Source organism: Cnephaeus nilssonii (assembly GCF_951640355.1).
Source record: "Cnephaeus nilssonii genome assembly, chromosome: 11".
NCBI classification, from domain to species: Eukaryota; Metazoa; Chordata; class Mammalia; order Chiroptera; family Vespertilionidae; genus Cnephaeus; species Cnephaeus nilssonii.
In genome coordinates, this window is record NC_137082.1 from 21,192,588 (window position 1) to 21,217,425 (window position 24,838).

The 24,838-nt window shown below is 39.7% G+C and overlaps 1 protein-coding gene across 5 annotated transcripts in view; it reads right to left on the reverse strand.

Annotated features, from left to right (window-relative positions):
* The window catches only part of MACROD2 (mono-ADP ribosylhydrolase 2), a gene marked incomplete at its 3' end in the record, with an annotated part of 1,993,251 nt that overhangs the window by 1,520,907 nt on the left and 447,506 nt on the right, over positions 1-24,838 (reverse strand). For all 5 annotated transcript variants that reach the window (XM_079784766.1, XM_079784764.1, XM_079784768.1 and 2 more), the window contains exon 4: positions 10,900-10,929. In XM_079784766.1, the coding sequence (XP_079640892.1) occupies positions 10,900-10,929 (30 nt within the window). The remainder of the gene's footprint in view (positions 1-10,899; positions 10,930-24,838) is intronic.

Below are 24,838 nucleotides of genomic sequence, written 5' to 3' on the forward strand. Positions count from 1 at the left end.
AAATGAAGCATATGTCAAGAAAAGAACCAATTATCTTTAATAGTGCACAAAATTATGAACCTAAACATGATTATTTATTTTAATGAAACATAAAATAGAGGTGATGGTGGCAATGCCCACACTTCTATTTCTAAGTAACCTACCATTTTTATGCCTTAATATTTTAAATTAGAAATATATTACAAAACCAATTCATTGTTTTCAATAAAAAATCTAAATCAAGTAAAGTATTAACAGTATTGCCCATAATTTTCATTGGTCATTGATTTCAAGCATGAGGTAGAAGAATTTGACAGCTTAGCCAACCTATTTAAAAACTTTCCTAAAGCATGCCCTCACTCCTATTCTTAATGAATGTCAAATCTCATTAACTAGCACATTAGCACTTTAAAATTTGCCAATAGGTTTGAATAAGAAAATCAATTATGATAATAATATTTCTAATTGAAAGATGTAACTGGTTAAAGACCTGCAATATGACAAAACATAAATGAGACAATAGCACCCTGGCCTGTTTGACTCAGTGGATAGAGCGTCAGACTGTGGACTGAAAGGTCCCTGGTTCGATTCCAGGCAAGGAAATGAACCTCAGTTGCAGACTCTGGTCAGGGCCCATGCAAAAGGCAATCAATCGGTGTGTCTCTCTCACATAGATGTTTCTCTTTCTCTGTCTCTCCCCCTCCCTCCAGCTCTCTCTAAAAATCAGTGGAAAAATATCCTCAGGTGAGGGTTAACAAAAAATAAAAATAAAAAAATAAATGAGACAATAGCCTATCCCTCTTTCCATGTAATCCATGGAATGCAAATTTTCTGCATTTCATTTCTCCAACTATACAAGTAAATATTGTTCTCTTTCTCTCTCAGAAATCAAAAACATATAATTATTATTTAAAAGAAAACTATGAGACCCTGGCTATATAAACACTAGAAATGAAAGGTAATACAATGCTTAAAATAATTACTGCATAAATATGTATATAATCCTCAGGTTGACTGGGTTATGCATTTTAAAAAGTTTTATTTTTTTCATTAAAAATATATATCTTTCCAGAGCAAACTGGTCAAAACTGAAATATCTAAACATGTTAGGGATCCAGGGTGAGAGACAGTGGTAAGTCAAAATTAAAATTAAATTGTTACTATATGTGGTAGAAGCTGCCAAGGCACTACAGATGAGTAATCAAGTCTTGGTTCTCAAGAAGTGTATGCCCTAATTGAGAAACACACCCTTTCAGGTTCAATCAGCTATGGCCAGAATGAGGAGGACATTTAATCTGCACAGGGCTGCCCCTGTGACAGGGTTTTCAGATGGGACAGTTTCACTTAGAAGGGGGAATAGGTATGCAGTCAATATGATGAATAACTTCAAAATTTAGCTTCAGAATAGAGTGAAATAGACAAGGTGTGTCCTTGGAATGGCCATTACAATAGGAAAGTTCCAGCACAGACATGGCCTGGATATCACACCTCCCTTCTTCCTCCACCAGGAACCGTCTGGAAGACTTAATGACAAATGGCAGATAGGATTAAAGCAACCAGGGCTAGGGCACACTTCTCAGAATAGAACTAGACAAGTGCATGTGGAATGAGGAAAACACATATTAGAAATCCAACTGGTGTGGGCAGCTTTAGTGTTGGTATCTAGACTGAGATGCAGGTGAGGTAATCAGGAGAGAAAGCAAGACAGGGGGCACTTGTGTGGGTGATGACCACCAGACTTTACCCAGGCTGTTCTGATGGAGTTTTGCTGCCAGCACCACTAGCACCAGAGTTCCCTTCTTTTATTCTAACACTGTTCACTCCATATTAGGTGGCATGCCGATGGTCAGAGGAAACTGCTTAGGTCTGGATAATGTGACTGCAGAAGAGTGAGGAAGATGATTGAAGCAGAGCAAGATATCTATAAAATATCTATGTCAAACAGTAGGAAATACAATTAAATAGGCCATTTCCTCCCGCTCCTGGAAAATGCTATACCTCCTCTAAGATGGCTCCAGTATCACCTCCTCTGAGAAGCCTTCCCTGACCACTCCAAGAATCATTGCTACTTCAGTGTCAAGACTAGTATACAAGAGGCAATCAGTATGTGATATTGACTGTGAAAGAGAAAAAAAAGAAAAAAAAAATTAAAGAAAGAAGGAAAAGAAAAAAGAAAGGGCAAAAGATTGGTTGGTTCAGTATGTAACTCAATGTTGTCAGAACCGTCCTGGCTCCTGGTCCCTGCATCCCTGTTCCCCTCTCCTTCCTCACATCTGGGCCTCCTGGTCTCCTTTAGGAGGCCTAACCACCTGCAGTACCCAGGGTCAATCCCACCTGATGCAGCAAGATTTAAACCTTATTATCTATGATTTAGCATTACAGCCCTTCCTGCAGCTCTGTTCCTAAGACTGAGTGTTGCCTGACCAACCAGGCCAGAGCTTGAGTTTTTCTTGCTATGCTTCTCTCTCTCAGGACTGAGAGACTGTTGCTACTCCCCAGACCCATGGCTGGGACCCCTCCACCTGCCCCTGACTCTCCTGAGGGGCAATCCCCCTGCTCTATCTGGCCTCGACCCCTTACTGCTGACATCCTAGACCAGTGGTCGGCAAACTCATTAGTCAACAGAGCAGCAAACTGTGGCTCGCGAGCCGCAGTTTGCCGACCACTGTCCTAGACTCATCCTAGCACATCCAAGGCCTGGCCAGACTTCAAGGTTTAACAAGATTGAAGCACAGAATCATGGTGGGGATTTTGAGCAATGGAGTGATTGATACAGGCAAGGAGAAAACCATTCTGTGTGTGGAGGGGATGGTGAGAGGGCACACAATCCTGCTTGTGAATGCTTAAGAAATAATTTATGGCCCAGCCACTGTGGCTCAGTGATTGAGCATCAACCCATGAACCAGGAGGTCACAGTTCAATTCACAATCAAGGCACATGCTTGGGTTGCAGCCTAGATTCCCAGTAGCGGGTGTGCAGGAGGCAGCCCATCAATTATTCTCTCTCATCATTGGAGGTTCTCTCTCCCTCTCAACCTCCTCTCTTTGAAATCAATAAAAATAAATAAATAAACAAACAAATAGAAATAATTTATGAAAGCATCACCCTTTAAATGTGTTGTTTTTCATGATTTCTTGGTGGCAACTCCATTTTTTTGTGTGTGAAAAGAATACTTTTCAGGATAGCTATACTGCTTTTTAAAGAAGAAATCTGATGCTTGATACCTATTATGTTGATGTTAAAGTATCATTTAAATTCAAAAGATCCAAGCCAAAAAAAAATCCTTGGAACACTTGAAAGAACATGGGAATTATAACTGCTCAGATAATTCAGCCAAACAGAGACTATGACTAGTCACAGGGAAAGGGCTGTGTTTTCTGCCAAATCAATAGGTACACATTGGGCACTAAGTTAATATCTGTTGAATAAATGAATGGAGATGCACTGACGGTATCTCTTGCATAACACCAATAGCTTTATGATTTCACTGCTTTTGAAGCATGCATTTTGGCACCTCATATAAACTAGTTTAATATATACATTGACATTAACAAAAAACCAGCATTAGGAATTTTCTCTGTAGGTAGAACAAGAAATGAGAAAGTTCAGAGGACTAGTGACTAACCCCAGGCCACTGAACCTTGTCAATTATGAGCCCACATTAAGGGGCAAAAAGACAGCAGAGGTGGAGAAGACCATGCATTCCATCTGGGACTGTGTGTCTATTTACTGGTAGTTGCTTACAATTAGAATTTTAAAAATTATAGTATTGATTCAAATATATCCATCCTATCTAATAAAGGGGAATATGCAAATCAACTGTCACACCATCACAAAAATGGCGGTGCCCACAGTGGAGGCGGGGTTTTTTGTAACACAAGATGGCTGCGCCCACAGCAGAGGTGGGGTTTCCATAACACAAGATGGCTGCACCCACAGTAGAGGCCGAGTTCCTGTAATGAGCCTTAACAAGCAATCAGCAGTAACCTGAGGCTGTGTGGTGCTGGGACAGGGCAGGGGACCTGAGGCTGTGCCCCCTGCCAGATGGGGCTTGACAGGGGACCTCAGACCACACCCCCCACCTGATGGGGTTGACGGGGGACCTCAAGATGCTCCCCCTGCCCTGGTGCTGGGCCAGGGGACCTCAGGCTGCTCCCCCTGCCCTGGGCCAGGGGACCTGAAGCTGCACCCCCCACCCAGCACTGGGCCAGGGGACCTGAGGCTGCACCCCCCCCCTGCCCAGTGGGGCTTGACAAGGGTGGGGCTGGCCAGGTCTGGATCTCGCCCAGTGGGGGTGGGGCCAGCTGGATCTGGGTCTTGGACGATTTTGAGGCACCACAGGTGGGCGGGGACTTGACTCTGACTCCCGTGGTGCACCCCAGTCTCTGACAGGAGGAAGATTTTCTTATACCTTTTACTAATTTTCTTTCATCTCTGACACTTCTATTATAGAGAAAGGGCAAATAGCAATATTAAAATATTTCCTCTAATTAATCCCCTTTAAATGTGCATGAATTTCATGCACCGGGCCACTAATATATATATATATATATATATATATATATATATATATATATATATATATATATATTTGCATGTTTAGAACAGCTGTCCTGTATAGTTATGTGCATAAAAGCCAAACTTAAATTGCCACTCTGTCAGGAAATGTCACTTTAAAGGTCTAACATTCTGCCTCAGGCTTCAGCACTCAGGAGCCTGGGCAGACTGTAAGAGGAAGCAAATCTCATAAACCTTGGCCTCTATCACAAGATTCTGGTTTTATGTTAATTACTGTGACAATGAAAGGGAAAAGACATTATCCAAATAAATATTATTCTATTCTGTGAAGTAATGATCTAAAAGGAATTGAGGAATCACCTCTTTTATTATAATTATTTTTTCTAATTCTGCTTCTTGACAATTGAAGGATGACTGCAAAGATTTGTTTTCATTATTTATTCTAAAAGTACAACATCGCAGAATTTTGTTCATGTAAAACATTCTGGTACAGATGAGTGAACATGTATATAAAATGCAATGTGTTCTATGACGGAACCTCACATACACAACAAAGGCATATAAATCTAGACAGCAAATCTAAAGGTACCAGAAAACAGTGCCATTGTATGTACTTTCAAATTATCAGTTGGCCTTGAGATTTGTGAAAATTAGTCAAGGAAAACTTCACCTATATTTCGGCAGCCTGTTTTCCTGTCCTCTCATTCATCTTTCCTGGTATAAACAAAGTTAACTATCTTTGCATAGAAAGCAAATCTGAAGAGCAACAATATATTAAAAATCACAAAGCAAAGGCAAAGAACCCCAGAGCGGGAGTCAACACACCTGCCTTTTCATTCAATCATTAGTCTTCATAATAAAAATTAAAACGATAATAATAACAACAAATAAGTAAAACTCGCCCCACTTGAGCCCTGTGGCAGAGGGAGTGTTATGTATGTACCATACCACGTTCACTCCCTGGGAACTCTGGAAGATCCCCTTCTTCCCAACCTTCCTTGTAGCTATGTTGGGGGTCACTTGCCTGAATTCCATAAATCATGAGCATAAGTGAAGTAAGCCATTCCCAAACTGGTCTTTAAACATATTCCACAAGATCTTCCAGCTCTCTTCCTGTGGCATCCTTAGCGGCCACAGATCACACAATATGGGTAGCTCAAGACACGGAAACTGTCTGGGTCTCTGTGTCACCACCTGTATGAGAATCTGAGTGGGAGCCACCAATCCCACCAAGACTATGGCATGAGCAAGAAATAAACCTCATTTTAGTAAGCCAATCAGAGTTTTAGTTTTATTTGTTACCACAACATAATATAGGAGTAATCAAAGGACTAAGTGAGAAAACAAAATTTACTTATTTTATAAATCAATATGCTTCACAGCTATTATACAGGTACTACCAGTAGCTGTGATGGGAAGTTTATAAAAAAAATTAATAGAAATAGTGCCCTCGGCGGCCCAGGATCTGTCTCCTGCTTCAACAGTGTTTGGACGGAACAGACCCAGGGACGCCCCTTCTACCAGCCTCTGGCCACTCTCCTGCGACTTATCCAGTCACCACCTTCAGAACTCTCTCTGAGACCAGCCGATGCACTGGTATTTTTCCTACCTTAACTCCTTATTGCCAAACAGCCATGAGCTCCCAAATTCGTCAGAATTATTCCACCGAGGTGGAGGCTGCAGTCAACCTCCTGGCCAACCAGCATCTGCGAGCCCCCTACACCTACCTCTCTCTGGGCTTCTATTTCGACCATGACGATGTGACTCTGGAAGGTGAGGGCCACTTTTTTCCACAAGTTGGAGGAGAAGAAGCACAAGGGCGCTGAGCGTCACTTAAAGTTGCAAAACAAGCGCAGTGGCCACATTCTCTTCCAGGACGCACTGAAGCCTCCCCCAGATGAGTGGGGTGACACTCAGGATGCCATGGAAGCCGCGCTGGCCATGGAGAGGAACCTGACCCAGTCCCTTTTGGAGCTGCAGGCCCTGGGTTCTACCCGTGCAGACCCTCAGCTCTGTGACCTCCTGAGAACCACTTCCTGGGTGAGGAGGTGAAACTCATCAGAAGATGGGTGACACCTGACTCATTAAGAAGATGGGTGACACCTGACTCACCTCTGCAGGCTGGCCGGCCTCCAGGCTGGGCTGGGCTAGTATCCCTTGGAAAGGCTCAACCTCAAGCACAACCAGGAGCCTTTGGAGCCCAGAGGCCTTTGAAAGGCCCCTATGTATTCCCCTGGTGTCTGGCTTTTACCTGAGCCTCTCCCAAAACTACTAGTCATTCTTTTAACCACCCTGAAGCCCTTTCCCATGCATTAGACCAAATGAAACAATAAAGCTTTTTGCAGAAAAAAAAATAATAGAAATTCTAGGATTTTTGACATTCTACCATTACATAGGTAATGTAAAGGCTTCCTAAAGGGTAGAATCCAGTCACTATAGACTAGCCACACATTTAAGAAATTAGCATATGTATCTGCCTTTAACAGATCTGGAAAATATAAACGGAGATGATCCATTTTACCAAGGGTTTCATCTGAAATGACTAGGTAGTCGTGACTGCCTTGCCTGTGTTCACTACAATGACTATAGTCAGAGACACTGAGTTCCTGGAAAGAGTGGTCTTTGACCTACAGATGAAAATGTATACCACTGTAGTGATTATCTCGCTTTAAAATCAGAGCTAAGAGGACTGATTGTGACTATTTTTAAAATCTCCTTTTAGGAGAACTCTCTTCTTTGTTATAGGCACTCAGTTATAGTATACGAAGGCTAAAAATATTCAAAAAAGAACAACAAAACATTAAGATTTTATGGGTAATACATTTTTGTATGTACTGATTTTGTCCAAATTTCAAGCACTACTTGTACAGTTTTAGAGAAAGACCTCCTGAACCTGAGAAAATAGTACTTAATGAACCATTATTATTTTTATGTGGTATCAAATTGCTTAGTCAATCAAAAAAGTAGTCCTTTCAGAGACTTTAGAAGGGATATTAATTCAAGTCAATAAAAAGAATCCTTGATTAAATCCAACAGTAGTACATCAATTTAATTGCTCCTTATCTGTTGATTATTAGGTTTTACTTTACAAATATCACTGACAGGATTAAAAATATTTGTCATAGAATCAGAAGGCCAAAAAATCAGTATAAGAAGACTAAAAATATACTTAAATTTATTTTTTAAATACAGCCTTCCAAAAATCAGATGTACTTTAGAGTAATCTTAATGTCTCTGGAAGTGCATAAATGAATTTAAACCTGTCATGACCTACTTTAATGGAAGAAATTACAGCCACCTTAAATATTTGTAATTTACCTTTATAATCATGCTAACTAGCTAATTTTAGATTTCAGAAATTAGAAAGTATGGCAATAATTACATTTAGCATAATCAATCATACATTTATGCCCCATAGAACAGTAAACAGAAAACTGAGTTTGCCTATTCCTGAATGTCTTGCCACTGCTAAAAAATCATATTATATTTTTTCACACAGGTTAGAGGAACTATCCTATCTAATAATAGAGTAACATGTAAATTACCATCACTCCGCTACACCCACGATTGGGCGGCGGGAGGCTGGGGGGCGGGACACAGGGTGGCCTATCCGGCCATTGAGAGGCACGGATCCGCTGCCACTGAGGGGGGCTACCCTGCTGTTGAGAGGCACAGGGGGCGGGACTCCCGCCCCCTGTGCCTCTCAACGGCCAGATCCGCGGCCGCTGAGGGGGCTTGCCGTGGACACCCAGCTGCGCCTCTCAAGGGCAGGGTAGCCAGGTGTCCGCGGCAGACCCCCCTCAGAGGCCGCGGACCATCAAAAGCGTGGGAGCTGGGTGCCTGTCTGCTCTGGCAGCAGGCCTTTCAGAAGCCTCCGGCTCGGCGGATCTGTGCCTCTCAATGGCCAATGGCCGGATAGGCCACCCTGTGTCCCGCCCCCCAGCCTCCCGCCGCCCAATCGTGGGTGTAGCGGCTTGGCGGAGGCTTCTGAAAGGCCTGGTGCACCAGCGGACAGGCACCCAGCTCCACCTCGAAAAGCGAAAGCATGTAGGGGACCCTACACGTGCATGATTCAATCATGCACTGGGCCTCTAGTAAGGAAATAAAGGCCCAGTCACTAGAGTTACTTCTATAAACACCAACTATGTACATATATATTAAAACCAAGCAGGTTGACAAGACTTCCTGAACAATCGCTTGCCTTCCCATTATAGCAGGGATTACTAGTTACCTACCAAAACCTCCATTCTTCCCTACCTCCTTAGAAAACAGAACTTCCTTCTCTCTCCTCTCTCTCTCTCTCTCTCTCTCTCTCTCTCTCTCTCTCTCTCTCTCCCTCTCTCTCATAAACACATTGCTTTTCCGAACAAAACTGCATGTATCTATTAATAAACATTTAATCAAGTTCAAGGACAATGTGAGACTTCAGGGAAACCTGCTTTGAAAAACTAACTCATCTTTTGGGGGTCACCTTTTTATTTTTGGCCTTCTTAACCCCCAAATTTATACCTAGAGCTCCACTTGTCTTCAGGGACCCTGACTTCCCTGCACCAGGAAGGAGGAGCAGAAAAGTAATAGCTTGGTTATATCATGGGATCACCACAACCTTTCTAGTCTATATCTATGCTACCCTCACATGAGACAGACATATATTTCTATCTCCTATAAGCAACTATTATTTTGTATTTTTCTACTATGTGCAACTAAAGTGATTTTAACTAATATAATCAAACAGTCAAACCAGGTTATAAAAATAGCCAAGAACAATAAATTAACCAGTTAACTGCCACATGTCCAAAAAGGAAACCATCCTTGTGTCTATAGACGCTTATGACGTACAAACAGTAATTGTCTAGCTAATGTGTCTGTTGTTTAACTTGATGAATTTGTTTATAGAGACTCAATTTTAACTTTCCTTTATCCTGTTTAGTCAAATTTGTTAAAATAATAATATATATTGCAAGAAAATCAGTACTATGTAAATTTATTTTAATAATGTTTACCTGACATATTATAAGAGACCCAGAGATAAAAATTTACGGGGAATCCAACTAATAAGAAAAGATTACCCTCTAATTCCCAAACATACAAAAAAAATTAAAATTAGAAATTCTGTAGATTTCTATTTTCTAAAATAATTTATGGAAGAAGGAAAGAAATATTCTGCTATAGAATATTCACTGACATGTGATAATATGAAGAACATTTTGTAGTTTAAACTGTTTTCTGTTGTTCCTATTTCCAAGATTCTGTTTTTGAAAATTGATTAATTCTCATATAGAAATGATACTTAAAAATGTAATTGCTAAATGTAATTGCTAAAAATGTAATTGCTAAAAATGTAATTGCTAAATAGAATTAACTGAATCCTCCTGATAAAAGTCAGGCAATTTTTTAGAAGCCAAACACTCTGTATAATTATTTACTTCTACCTTATACATGAAAAGAGAGAGCAAGAAGGAAAGAGAGAGAGGGAATGAGAGAGAAAACAAACCTATCTATGTCCATCTGGGTCTTAAATAAAAAGGACCTTAATTTTGGCTCAGTGGATAGAGTGTCAGTCTGTGGACTGAAGGGTCACAGGTTCAATTCCAGTCAAGGGCACATACCCGGGTTGTGGGCTCGATCCCCAGTAGGGGCGCGCAGGAGATAGCCTATCAATGATTCTTTCTCATCATTGATGTTTCTATCTCTCTCTCCCTCTCTCTTCCTTTCTGAAATCAATAAAAATCTATTAAAGAAAAAAAAGGACTCTATTCTATTGTGTACTTTTCCCTCTCCTACTATATTATATAGGCTGGGCTAGGAGAGCTTTCATCTTTCAAGAAATGAATCTAGAAATATTTTTATTTTCTAGAAATAAAAATAATAAATAGGTATAAGATTGTAGTATCAAAAATAAATTTTCCATACAGAAATCTCTCTCTTCCTAATCTCCTTTTGATCTCTTTCTCCTTTAAATAGACTAAAAGAAAAAGCAAAGTGCCAATACTAATTTCTTTTTTAGTATTCACATCAATAACTGGCTGATATATTAAGCTCTCAGGCTACAGAGTCATAATTTTTATAGTCATTATGATGAAAAAAAATCCCCAAAGCCACAGCTACCCAAATGAATTCAACGTGACTCTGTCATCTGCTATATGTTGTTCATCCCAATAGCTTATAGCTGTTACAGCGTATGCCAAAGGTATAAATACAAAGTTTGACAAGAAAAAAAAAACACTATTCCACATAATTTGAAGTCAGATATTTCCATTATAAATTATTTTCTAGAAAATTATCATTTTTGTGGTTGATGATTATAGCTAAATTAATTTTTTGAAAGTATCACAGAACTTACTTAACATCTGTGGTTGGTATAGAAATAAAAATATATTTTAAGTGATGTTCGGGACTTACCACCTCCTCCTCCAAGGAGACTGGCATTTGCTGTTTAAAAGAAAACAAAACAGAAGAAAGACATTAAATAATATATAAAAATATAATAGGCCATATGGTTTAATAAAAAGTTAATAATTATCATATCTCTTATAAATACACATTCTTTTGTATAAAGACAGCCTTTATAACTGCTTGATAATGGTATGAAAATTGAAATGCTTTGCTATTTTTATCTCTTTTTTCTCTTCAAATAACTATTTTTATAATGTACTTCCTTCTAATAAAATGAAGCACATAATGTGATCCTTTTATTTTTCATTCTTTATCTAAATTAATCTTCTGGGTTCTCTATTTTATCAAGTAGAGAAAGGACAATGTTACTTAGACAATTTCAATGATTTCAAAGAACAATGTAACAAGAAAGAATAATAATTTTAATTAAATTAAACACAATCAAATAAAGCTATCTCAAGACACTTTGTAGTAAAACTCTTAAATAATAACAGATTTGTTACTTTTATCATTAACTTTTTATTGGAAGGAAAGAAATAAATTTTAAGTATTTTTGTAAAGCAATTCTGTGACATATCTTACCCAGTTATCCATTATTCTAGCACACATATTTAGAGAAGCAAAATATAAGACAATTCCATATGGAATTCTTTCAAGAGGTCAAATTTTCAGGAAGTTCCGTGCAGGTTTCTGTTGAAGTATTTGCAACCTTATGCCTATGTTCATCTAGTCATTATAATAGCTAGAAAACAGAAGTCATTATACATTGCACTGACCTTTATTCCATGAAGTTTTATATATCATAGGCATTATCTCATGCCATTAAAAAAGAAAGTAAGAAAGAAAAGAAATCCTATAGCTATATAAAGAAAGTATATGACAACCAGGCTCCCCTGCCTTTGTGGAGAATTCAGAGCTATCAAAAGATTAAAGAAAGCAATTAGAAAGAGGTGGAGGGGGTCTTTAACTTGAATTTAGTGTGTTGTCCTTAGGACCATGTATTGCCACAATTAAGAGAAGAAAATATCAGAGTGTTAATGATTCCAGAAATAAAAAAATGAATCATTTTAAGAGCAAATGCACATATACTTATTTCCATGAGGTTAAATGTGTGATGGTTTGTTAACTATTTCAACACTAAAGAGAATATCATGAAAAATGCCTGGAGAGCAAATGTTTTTGAAGATTTTCTCAATATTCAATACTAGTACATCAAATTAAGAACAGGGTAATCTAATTGTTGCTCTTGCCTTACTCTCAGTGCTTTTTTGTCACAAACACGGACTAGCAGTACCATTGTTAACATAAAGAAAACTCACTTCTGATGTCATAAATTCTTCTGCCACCCCATCACCTCAGGTCTCCAAACCTTTGCACTCACAGTGAGAAAGTGTGTAGTATTTATAGAGATGGCAGTCAGCACTTAAAGTCCCACCCCAAATTAAACGTCGTAACTGTTAAACTAGTAACTTGTTGAAGGCACACTAGGAAAGATGTTGTGAATTCTATTTTGGTCCCATACCCCTGAGTACATGGGGAAATTTCATGATCAACCTATGTTTCTTGGGTAATTCAAACATTTTCTGAAATCTTAGCTATAGGCATTTATAAAACTGGAGCATTTCACACTCCTGCTCATTTTTTTCTTTTTATATTTGACTGAGAACTGCTTCCCTATCTATACGTTTTCCAGATCCCTGAAACTCCTTCTGTCATCCTCCAAGTTTCACATTTTCATTCACAAAGAAAAAAGGTATTTCCAACAGCAAACTATAACAGTAATGAATAGTAGCTTTTCACTCAAATGATCATGCCCAGAAGCACAATAACACAATATAGCTTACTTGCACCCAATGTTTTGCTCAATAAAGGTGGAGGCTGCCTGTTTTGAGAGCATAGCGGAAGGCCCATCTGTTTAATCAGGCACTTGTCCAATAGATGTGGGCGGATGAGTGGGAGTAGGTGTAGGAACTAAAATCCCAATCTGGACAACCATCAATTCAATTTATGTCAGATGTGTGCTCATGTTTAGATGAGCCTATCTGGTCACATTTTAACATCAACATAGAAATATTTTATAAAATTGTAGCATTCTACTTAATTTCAAGTACATTATCATTCATGTAATAGAATCTTAACCTAAGATGTTTAAATATATTTAAAGCAATTCTAATAACTGCAATCAGGATAATAATTTTTCTGAAGAATCCATCAACTTTAAGTCTATTTTATCAATTTCTGCTCTCTAAAAAAAAAATTAATGTTTACTTTATTAGCAAAAATATCAAGGTAATTATCTTCAATAAGAGTGACATAAAAGTAGGCAAATAAAAAAGTGAACCTTTATTAAGATTTCTAAAATTACTTTGCCTTCACAAAGCATGCTATACACAATATAACTTATTCTCAACACTTATTGGCCTGGTGAATTAATTATTTCTTCTTTTTACAAAAGTTAAAATGACTTTGTGTGTCTAAAATTAATAGTCATTTAATTTCTACTTACTTATCTCCAATAAATTGTGGTATACCTCAATTAGATAGGAAGCCCTAAACTTTAGGGCCTAAAGCTAAGCTGACCTGCATCTGATGAACTCTCAATACATACTCTCTAATAATGAGATAATTCACAGGTTGAGTTCAATTTCTTTATTGACATATAAGAAGTACTGGTTTACTAAAATGTATAAAAAGAGCTAACTGTGGCTCTTTTACTTCCCATAAAATTAAGGGCTATTAAAGAAACTCAAAGTTTATTTGGAAATACTTAGTGATTAAGAAAGTATGAAATATACTTATATCTCTAAGTCCCTTGCTAGGGAAAATTTTATATACGCTTCAAGTTATCCCTAGAGTGTAACAGAAAAGGAAAAGGAAAAAGGAAACAAAGAAAACTTGAAGTTTATGAGCATGATGCCACTGCTTCTGAAATAAGATTTTAAATGATCTTCTCTTTGCATGTTTACTAACAACACTACTTGCATTCATATTTTCCTAAATAAAATGCCCCTTCTATTACTAGAGTAGGTGGAGGAAAAAATTATGCTACACTGCTTGTCTCAAAGACTGACTCAATGAGGAATTAAACGAGCCTTTACAAGTTAGTGACTGTGTGTATTGCACTTTTTCCTCCTCTCAAATAACAATTCAAATGAGATAAAGTTTCACTGCCTATAAAACAAAAACAAAACTGAACATAAAATGGGACAAAAGGTTACCTAAATCTAATTTCAAAATGGCAAGTATAGAGAATTTATTTACAATACCCTTGAAGCATAGTAACCTCCATCTTGTATAAAAAAACCGCTGTTTGAATTCTCTGCTATTGTTAGATAATCCCTTGTTCTGAAAACTCTGTCATTATAAACTCTGTCACTTTAAGACAGTCTGTTATTCTGTAAAATGACTTTTTTTTTTAGTTCAAATAATAGAAAAAGATAAACTTAACTGTCTGACCTTGCAAGCTAGCCATCTAATGTAATAGACTAAAATAGACTAATACTGATAATAATTCCAAGTACTAACTCATTATGTATTCAAAGTTACAACTGTCTGTAACAATAACTCACACTAAGCCCTTTGTAATATGTGCAAACAAAGAGGCTCCAAAAGTATAAATATGAGACACTTCCTCTATGTCGGGGCTCAGAGATTTGGAAAAGACACCTCCCTCTGGGCCGCACTGAATGAATGACTCCTAATTAATTGGCTCATTAAGGTGTCTTGTATCTCATTCGATGATTGACAATACAACACCCTAAGCAAGTGGTTAATTTTTAAAGTTTATAAGAAATTGTTTTTTTCCATATGAACTCTTTTGAAATTTTTAATTAAAATGGTCAAATTTCCATAAGTGTTAATATTCATTATAAAATTATCAAAAAAATTAAGGCAATGTAGAAATCCTGTTCTTGGAATAATTAGCCTAAATAAAAAGTGATCTTGGCATTGCCAATAGTGTCATTATTTTATGTTGGTCTCAAAGTACAAATAGTCTATTAGATTACCTTCTTCCTAAAATAAAATCTCTTAAATGACCCTCCCTGTGTGGGGGTGAATGCATCTTTTTAAGAATATAATTATAATAAAATTGTGGATCAAATCATCTACACTAATAAAAGAGAAAGATGCAAATTGACCGTACCTTCGCAATGCCCACCAGCCAATCAGGAGTGAATATGCAAATTAACCAACAAAGATGGCGGGTTAATTTGCATACACAGGTGCCGAGTGGCTGGGGGTGGGACGCTTGTGTTGTCGCCATGGTGACGATGCAGGCATTCTGCCCCCGCCCCTGCCACTCCTCTCCAGGCCTCTGGGCAGCGTGAGAAGGCAGAAAGGCATCTCTGGGCCAGAGCGAAGGCGGTGCCGGCAGCCAGGGGAAGGAAGGCCCATTCTTGCACAAATCTTCGTGCACCGGGCCTCTAGTGAAAAATAAAAGTACTGGAGAGAAACCAAGATGGCAGCATAGGTAAGCACCTAAACTGCTGCCTCGCACAACAATTTCAAAACTACAACTAAAAGACAGAACGGACATCATCCAGAACCACAGGAAAGCTGGCTGAGTGGAAATTCTGCAACTAGAAGGAAAGAGAAAAGCTCACGGAGAATCAGAGGAGCTGCAAAGGGCTGAGGTACGGAGACACGCACTCAGAGAGGAAGGGCGGCTGAGTACCTAGCTGGCTTTCTCTGGCGGGAGGGAGAAGGAAGCTCCTGACTGCACTGAACCCCAGTTCCGACTGCACTGAACCCCAGTTCCATGAGTGACCCTGTGGATCCAGGCTCATACGGGGGGAGTCTGGACTGTCAGGTAGAGAGAAAGGCACACGGAGGAGACTCGGGGGAGCTGTGGAGGGCAGGGGTCTGAAGGCGCGTGCACGAGTGCGCACAGAGAAGACTGACTACTGAGGTTGCCACTGGCATTCCCTAGCGGGAGGGAGGCGGAAGCTCCCGACTGCACTGAACCCCAGTTCCGGATGAGCCCCTGGGGACCCAGACTCTTACGGGGGGGGATCTTGACTGTCAGGTGGAATCTCAGGGGAGCCGCAAAAGGCAGAGGTCTGGAGGCCCGTGCGCGAGTGTGTGCAGAGAGGACTGACTGCTGAGTGTGCTGCTGGCTTTCTCTAGCTGGAGGGAACCGGAAGCTCCCAACTGTGCTGAACTCCAGTTCTGAGCAAGAATCTGGGAATCCAGATTCATTGGGGGAGAAACTGGACTGTCTGGCAGCGGGTGAAACTCGAGGGTGGTTTTCTCTCAGAGGTGCTTGCAGCGATTACCAAGGGACACTGAGACCCAGGGGCCTCATAGGGCAGGGCTGACGGGAAGCCAAGACTGTCTGCTCAGCCCTGAGACTCCGCCCCATCCAAGATGAGCACAGAGGCTTTTGCAATTTTGCAAGTGTTGTCTCATAAGGCTGTCTCCAGCACAAAAGTTCCCCCAGCGTAGACACAGCTGATCCTCACAGTCAACTGGCCTGTCAGTGATACCACCAACAATCAAGACTTAACTACAACAAGGCTGTACACACAGTCCACAAAGGGGTGCACCAACAGTGTCCACCTCAGGTAATTGGGGAGGCCAAGCAACTGGGCCATATAGCACACCTAGCACACAAAGCTACCCTACCAACTCAGGGAAGCAGCGAAAATGCGGAGACAAAGAAACAGATCACAAACAAAAGAAATGGAGGAAAACTAATGACTGGATATAGAGTTCAAAACCACGATTATAAGGTTTTTCAAGAATTTCCTAGAAAAGGCCGATAAATTTAGCGAGACCCTCAAGGATATGAAAAAGGACCAACCAGAAATTAAACATACACTGACTGAAATAAAAAATATTATACAGAGATATAACAGCAGACTAGAGGAACACAAGAATCAAGTCAAAGATTTGAAATACAAAGAAGCAAAAAGCACTCAACCGGGAAAGCAAAAAGAAAAAAGAATCCAAAAAGTTGAAGATAGTGTAAGAAGCCTCTGGGACAACTTCAAGCGTACCAACATCAGAATTATGGGGGTGCCAGAAGAAGAGAGAGAGCAAGATACTGAAAACCTATTTGAAGAAATAATGACCGAAAACTTCTCCCACCTGGTGAAAGAAATAGACTTACAAGTCCAGGAAGCGCAGAGAACCCCAAACAAAAGGAATCCAAAGAGGACCACACCAAGACACATCATAATTAAAATGCCAAGAGCAAAAGACAAAGAGAGAATATTAAAAGCAGCAAGAGAAAAACAGTTAATTACCTACAAGGGAGCACCCATACGATTGTCAGCTGATTTCTCAACAGAAACTATGCAGGCCAGACGGGAGTGGCAAGAAATATTCAAAGTGATGAATAGCAAGAACCTACAACCAAGATTACTCTACCCAGAAAAGTTATCATTCAGAATTGAAGGTCAGATAAAGAGCTTCAGATAAGAAAAAGCTAAAGGAGTTCATCACCACCAAACCAGTATTATATGAAATGCTGAAAGGTATTCTTTAAGAAGAGGAAGAAGAAGAAAAAAGTAAAGATAAAAATTATGAACAACAAATACATATTTATGAACAAGTGATTCTAAAAATCAAGTGAATTAAAAATCTGATGAACAGAAAAAACTGGTGAATATAATAGAATCAGGGGCATAGAAAGGGAGTGGACTGATAATTCTCAGGGGGAAAGGGGTGTGGGGGGTGCGGGAAGAGCCTGGACAAAAATCGTACACCTGTGCATGAGGACAGTGTGGGGGAGGTAAGGGCAGAGGGTGAGGTGGGAACCGGGTGGAGGGGAGCTATGGGGGGAAAAAGGAGAAACTATTGTAATAATCTGAACAATAAAGTTTTATTAAATTAAAAAAAAAGATTAAAAAAATAAAGTGTATAAGTCAGTGGTTTTCAATGAAAAAAAAAAAAGAAAAAGAAAATTACTGTACTATAAGTAATCTATTCCTAAAAGTTCCTAGATGGATTATATGACATAACATTATGAAAAAAGCAAGACAAAACTGTAATTTATCACACAACAATGACAGCCCTTTTCCTCCTAAAATCTCACCACCCTTTTAGTCTGTATAGGTAATGAAAGAGGTACTGAATAAAGAGCCAGATCATCTCTGCTTTACTTCTGCCTCATTCACTAAATAGCTAGATGATGTGGGCAAGTCAAAGTCAACCATCTTATCTTCTTTCATCAGGAAAATCAGAATCTATCAGGGGTAACAAACAGGTTTCAAAAAATTCTAAATCATTAATTTGAAGAGACTATTCCTCTGATTTGAGAAATATTCTGATGCTAAATCTATGCTCAGAGAACTGTGATCAATTAATTATGCTGGTCACAGGCAGAGTGGGACAGGGAGAATACAAATAGTAGCACACATGTATTGGGGATCACTAGATCAGATGTCTTCTCCTGGATTTGATTGATCTTGACACAATGAAATTCTATCCAGTGTGCTTAAAAAACAAACCTGCTAACCTAATGTATGCTAGCATTGTACTCCAGCATACCTAATAATTCCTGCCCTTAATGAGTCTAAAGTAATCCAGTCTGTGAAATAATGTCAGGTAACTTGGGCTGATAAGTGTTTGGAACTATTTTTTATTCCACTTACCCCGTGATTTCTGTTATCTCTACAGTAATTATTTGTTTACCTACTCCATTTCTACTCCTACCCAACATTGTCTGGCAAACAAGCAGCAGCCTGGGAAACTAGTCTTTAAACATTGATTAAAACTATTTGTGCAGGGTTTTGTTTGCTTTTCGTCATTATAAAATAAATTATAATTGCTTTCACCCGAACAGGTTCCTGACCAGCTAGTTGAGTTTGTTTATGCTGCTTTCTTATTACAATAGAGTGCATTGGATGTCAAAATGATTGTGGGCAAAAAATTCCCCTGGAGCGCTAGTGAAAACACCATGTCATTCACATGCTATCTATCGTAAAAGATAAAAAAGCTGAAATATCACCCTTTAGAATGGCACACAGTATTTTCTCTACACTTTGAAACTCAAAGTAGGAAGTGCTAAAAAAATCTGTTAAAATGAAAACCCCAAGCACGTGCGTAACTGTAGAACCATTTTGTACAGGGAGCAACCATCTCCACTGACAGCTGTGGAAAGAGAGTCTACACAGACAAATACCACCATGGACTTGGTAACAGTTTGTGCTTTACAGGATTCACAGCTCCTGAACAAAATTAACAGAATGCATGAGCTTTGGGGCAATGCTATAATTTCCTGCTTTGAAGCTGACAGAGAAAATTAAGAATAAGCTTAACTATCTCACATGTAGAAACCAGGCATAAATACATGATCGATACTTTACATTTCATACTTTCTGCAGAATCCAAAGGAACCGTTGATTATTTCAGAGTCTGTGTGGTTTGTGTAAGCTGTTACCCACTACGAAGCCAAAAATAGAATACACCGAGCCCTATTGTTGATAAATGGGTTAAAAGGCATCAGAAATTGTGAAACCTACTTGGCAGTATTAGCAAATAGAACAAGAACAAAACAGGGTTGAAGTGTGAGGGAGGAGCTAGAGCTGCCCTGCTTTGTCAATCTGGCTTTACCAGCTAGAATTCTGGGTGCTTAGTGGCTTCTAGGAATTCTGCAACATGGGAGGAAAAAAAACACTTATTTTGTCTAACTCCTTCTTTTTACAAAGGTGGAAAGTTAAAGAAGGATCATAGGTATTAGCTAACTTGTCTAGGATCAGACCCAGGAGAAGAACCCACCACAAAATATTCAAATTGCAGAATCACATACAAAAATGGTACCAGAATACACATGCCTGGAGGTCACCTGATCTAATTTTTAAAGGGTGAACCAAAGCACTGGAAGTTCCACAGCTCCAGAATGCAACGCGATGAGTGAAGCATGTGGAGAATCAGCACAGCTTCTGCGTACCAAGCAGCCTTCCTCACACTGTGCTCTGAATCAGCTGTAATTGTGATAACACTGGCTCTGTTACAAACGGGATTACTTAAGTAACCCAATCTGGAGCTTTTTAAAGATTGAACAAGCGTGTCTACATAGGGAAAAAATGAGTTCAAATGTATATTAGCTTTGTGGTTGTAAGGATACAAGACACTTGAACAGCAGTTTTAATGTATTTTGGACAAGAAAGTTTTTGAATACAAACCAATTCTCCATTTGAAAAATGAAAGATGTGCTTATGGGAGGGAATATGATACACTTTTAGCCTGATGAAAACATAAGTCTGAACATGCATACTTCTTGGGGAAACTAATTTATTTCAATAAAACAAGACAGTACCTTTGAAAAACAAAAAACAAGCCTTTTTTGTATAATTTCCTTAGTTTATCTTTCTTATAATATTATAGAATCTCTATTTCTCTCCAATAATGAAACACCAAGAGAGTTTTTTAAAAAGGTTTATTTTAGATTATACTTTAAAACAAATAAGTCAAAAGAGCAATTCTAGGTCATAGCAAATAGATGAGAAGACTGAGGCAAAGAACCTCAAAGATAAAGGACAGGCTGCTACCCTGAGATCACTTATTAAACTGTGAAATCCATGAAGGCAGAGGCCATGTTTGCTGGTTCAACAGTACCATGCACAGGTATAGACAGAGAGGAACCACTGAATGGACAGGAGGAAAATGAGAGAGATGGGAAAAGGATGTCATATTTCTGCGACAGGTAAAAGAGCTATAATAATACATAGTTACTCCTTCACAATTTTATAGCCAAGTGAGACTGTGCCAGGAAGGAGCCAAACAGATCTAGGTCCAATTCCACACTCTATCATCTTCCTTGAGAAAGTTTTGAACTCCAATTAATTATATAATCTCTTGGATTCTCTGTTTCTTTTTTCTTTTTTTAATCCTCACCTGAGGATATTTTCCCATTGATTTTTAGAGAGAGTGGAAGGGCGGGGGAGAGACAGAGAGAGAGAAACATTGATGTTAGAGGTCACATTTATTATGTCTGATCCTAGACCAGGGCCAGGGATTGAGACTGCAACTGAGGTAGGTGCCATGCTAGGGCAATTCTCTATTTCTTTATTAGTAATTTGGTAATGTAATGGTCATGGTATAGGTTTGCTGAGAGGAAAAAGGGTGATAACCTATATGAATGCACTTCAGGTGCCTGGCACATACTGAGGCTCAGTGATTGTCAGCTCCTATGCAGGACTTTGATTACAGTGCTACTTCTGGCACTGAAGCTAGAATTGAAAACCACCACTAATACAAGCATTCAGAATAATCAGTTTGTGGGGCCAGGGCCATGTTCATCTTAGAGAACTACAGTCCTCTACCCTCACTCTAAGATGCCCTGTGCTATACCCTCATTAGAGTTTTGGAAAGAAAGCAGGCCTTATGCACGAAAGAGAGTTAGAAAGAAGGCCATGTTCAATTTCTTTAAAATTCTGTCTTTGGGTTTAGATCAAGTAAAAGAATCCTATATAATAATAATCCTATATAATAAAGAGGTAATATGCAAATTGACCATCACTCCAACACACAAGATGGCCGCCCCCATTGGACACAAGATGGCCGCCACAAGATGGCCAGCAGGGGAGGGCAGTTTTGGGCAATCAGGCCATCAGGGGAGGGTAGTTGGGAGGGACCAGGCCTGCAAGGGAGGGCAGTTGAGGGAGATCAGGCCAGCAGGGAAGGGCTGTTAGGGGTGACTGGGCCAGCAGGGGAGGGCAGTTGGGGGGACAGGCCTGCAGGGAGGACAGTTAAGGGAGACCAGGCCAGCAGGGGAGGGCAGTTAAGGGTGACCAGGCCTGCAGGGGTGGGCAGTTAGGGGCAATCAGGCTGGCAGGGGAGCAGTTAAGTGTCAATCAGGCTGGCAGGGAGTGGTTAGGGGGTGATCAAGCTGGCAGGCAGAAGTGGTTAGGGGCAATCAGCCGTTGCAAGCCAGCAGTCCAGATTGTAGAGGGTGCAGGCTGGTCTGAGGGACACACCCTTCCACCCCCCATGCATGAATTTTATGCATCGGGCCTCTAGTAATTCTATAAGCCCATAAGAAAATAGATGTCAACATTTTGCATACTATAACATTTTTATAGTAGAGGGTGCAGGCTGGCCTGAGGGACACACCCCATCCACCCCCCATGCATGAATTTCATGCACTGGACCTCAAGTAATTCTATAAGCCCATAAAGAATATAGATGTCAACATTTTGCATGCTATAACAGTTTTCCCCCCTTCTGGGTTATTTTGATTATTTAGTTTAAAAAGTATGCTGGATATTTGATGTGAGACAGCTTCTGTTTTCTCCTCAAGACTATTCTCTATACCTCCCCCTGTTCTCTTCCTAAAATGATCTCTATAGATGACATCAATGGGTCTTCTTACTCCCTGGCTCTGCTTGGGTTCAGTCAATGGGGAGCCCTGGCAGGACTTGGTGGGAGACTGAGAATTAGTTCAAGGTTTTTATTTCCCTGGTTCACTCCCTGTAAGCTTACCTTGAGCTGATTCTGTCCTTGAATAAAGGTCACTGCTCTAATCAAGGTTATCTCTCTCTCTCTCTCTCTCTCTCTCTCTCTCTATATATATATATATATATATATATATATATGCCTAAGTGACCATTTGACCAGTAGCTATGATATGCACTGACCACCAGGGGCAGACACTCAATGCATAGGCATGAAAACATGAAACAGACTGATGAATCTCAGAGGGAAGGGGGGTGGGGGGAGGGTGGGAAGAGATTAAACAGAGATCTTACATGCATACTAGAGGCCAGGTACACAGATTCATGCACCGGTGGGGTCCCTCAGCCTGGCCTGTGGGTATTGAGCCAAAAATGGAAGTCTGACATCCCCCAAGGGGTCCTGGATTGCAAGAGGGTGCAGGCTAGGCCATGGGACCCCACTGGTACACAAATCCATGCGCTGGGCCTCTAGTTTAGTTCATAAAATAACTTGATCTCCTTTTAGGTTCTGATATTTCTCCCTCCACTGATTTCTGTGAGCTTAGACTGGTAACAATTATGCTATTGGTAGCCTCTGGTTCCTGAAGAATCCCTTGAAATTCTCCAATACTATACCTGGATCTAACCCTTTTACTTACTCCCTTTACAAATAAGCCATCCTTAAAGCATCCTGATTTGGTTGTGCCAAAGTTCCTGACAGGATCTTGATTGAACAGATGTGGTTTATACAGACTGATCACAACCAGTGGCTAGCTTAAATCTCATATCCCTTCCCAGGTTCTCTCTTAGTTCAGTTATGACTACAGCTCTTGTCCTCATGTTCTCATTTGAGGAATAATCAATATAGAAGACTAATATTTTCCTTACTAATTAAATATATATATATATATATATATATATATATATATATATATATATACACACACACACATATATATATATACTAGAGACCCAGTGCACAAAATTCATGCACTCAGGTGGGGGTCCCTCAGCTCGGCCTGCACTCCCGCAGTTCGGGAGCCCCACAATTGATTGCTCTGCAGAGGGAGGCCCCACCCATCCGCTGCAGCGCTGCTGGCCAGGTAGCTTGGGCCTCCCCCTATGGGGTGGTCATGGGGTGATGGTGGAAACCCCTGACCAATTGCATTGCACCCACCTTGGCTGGCCTGGCACCAGTTGGTGTCGTAGCGTGGTTGTCAGGACAGTCGTTCTGCTGTTCGGCTGTTCAGCTATTCAGTCAATTTGCATATTATGCTTTTATTATTGTAGATGAATACATAAACATAAAATCACATGTATTACTTTGAACATGTGAATCAAGTATTTTACTAAACAAATCCAACTTATCTTGTTATTCTTTTCCATACTTTTTTCTATGTTCATATACTATACATACTATATAATCCAAAGTATATATGGGTAAAAGAGTACATGCATTTTAAAATTTAAGAATTTAGTAAAATTTTTAAAATTTGTAAAATATATATTTGTATATTAAAATAAGTCAAATAGCAAGAGTTTAATATTAATACTATAGGTTAAAAAATACACAAAGCCTCAGTTTCACTTGATGTCAGCCAATAAACAATCTGCATTAATATCTTGACATGTAAATGAGCTTCACTAGACTGCTTCTGATTTAAATATAAATTACATCAGTGAAAAGTTCACATTTAAACCTTAAAAATATTCAGCCTGAATTTCTGATTGACTTTAAATACATAAATTTCAAAATGGTCTATTATTAATGTAAAAATTATAAAGCCATCTCAACTGATGGTAAGCTTCTTTAACCACTTTCTCTTCATGTTTACTAGATACAAACTGTGACAGGTCTTAAACAAAGCAAACCAATAACTTGGCTAGAAAAATTAGAGAATGAAAGTTTCAACTGTTTTCTAATTACATTATTTGCAAATTTAAAGTATACTTCAGAATTTTAAAGATAAGGAGATTCAGAAGATATTAACTTATTAGAAACTAGAGGCTCAGTGCATGAAATTCATGCACGGGGGGCGGGATCCTTCAGCCCAACCAGCACCCTCTCCAATCTGGGAGCCCTCAGGGGAGCCCTCTTCAATCCTGGAGCCGTGAGAGCTTAAGCCCACTCCCTGTGGTTCTCTGCTCTCTGCGGGGCCTGGCCGCTCCACACCCACTGCCCAGAGGCTCTCCACGGCCCAGAGGCCCTCTGCGACTGGGGCAGAACATTTGCCTCGTTGCCGTGGTGACAAAGAAAGCATTTCGCCAGGCCACTCACACTGCCCGCTCTCAGCGGCCGCACCCCCAGGACTGTAGGACTCCAGTGGGGCTGAGGGGACTGGGTGCCACCATCTTGTGGCTATGGGTGCTGCCATCTTTGTGACAGAGTGATGTTAATTTGCATATTACCCTTTTATTAGATAGGATATGCCTAAGGGAAATTTATCAAAAACCCAAAGAGATGTAAGAATGTTTTAACTCAATATGGATTTCAAGGCCAAGTACAAGTATTTATTTTTTAACCTACTATAGCATATGAAGACTTTCTCTAATAGTGCCAATTT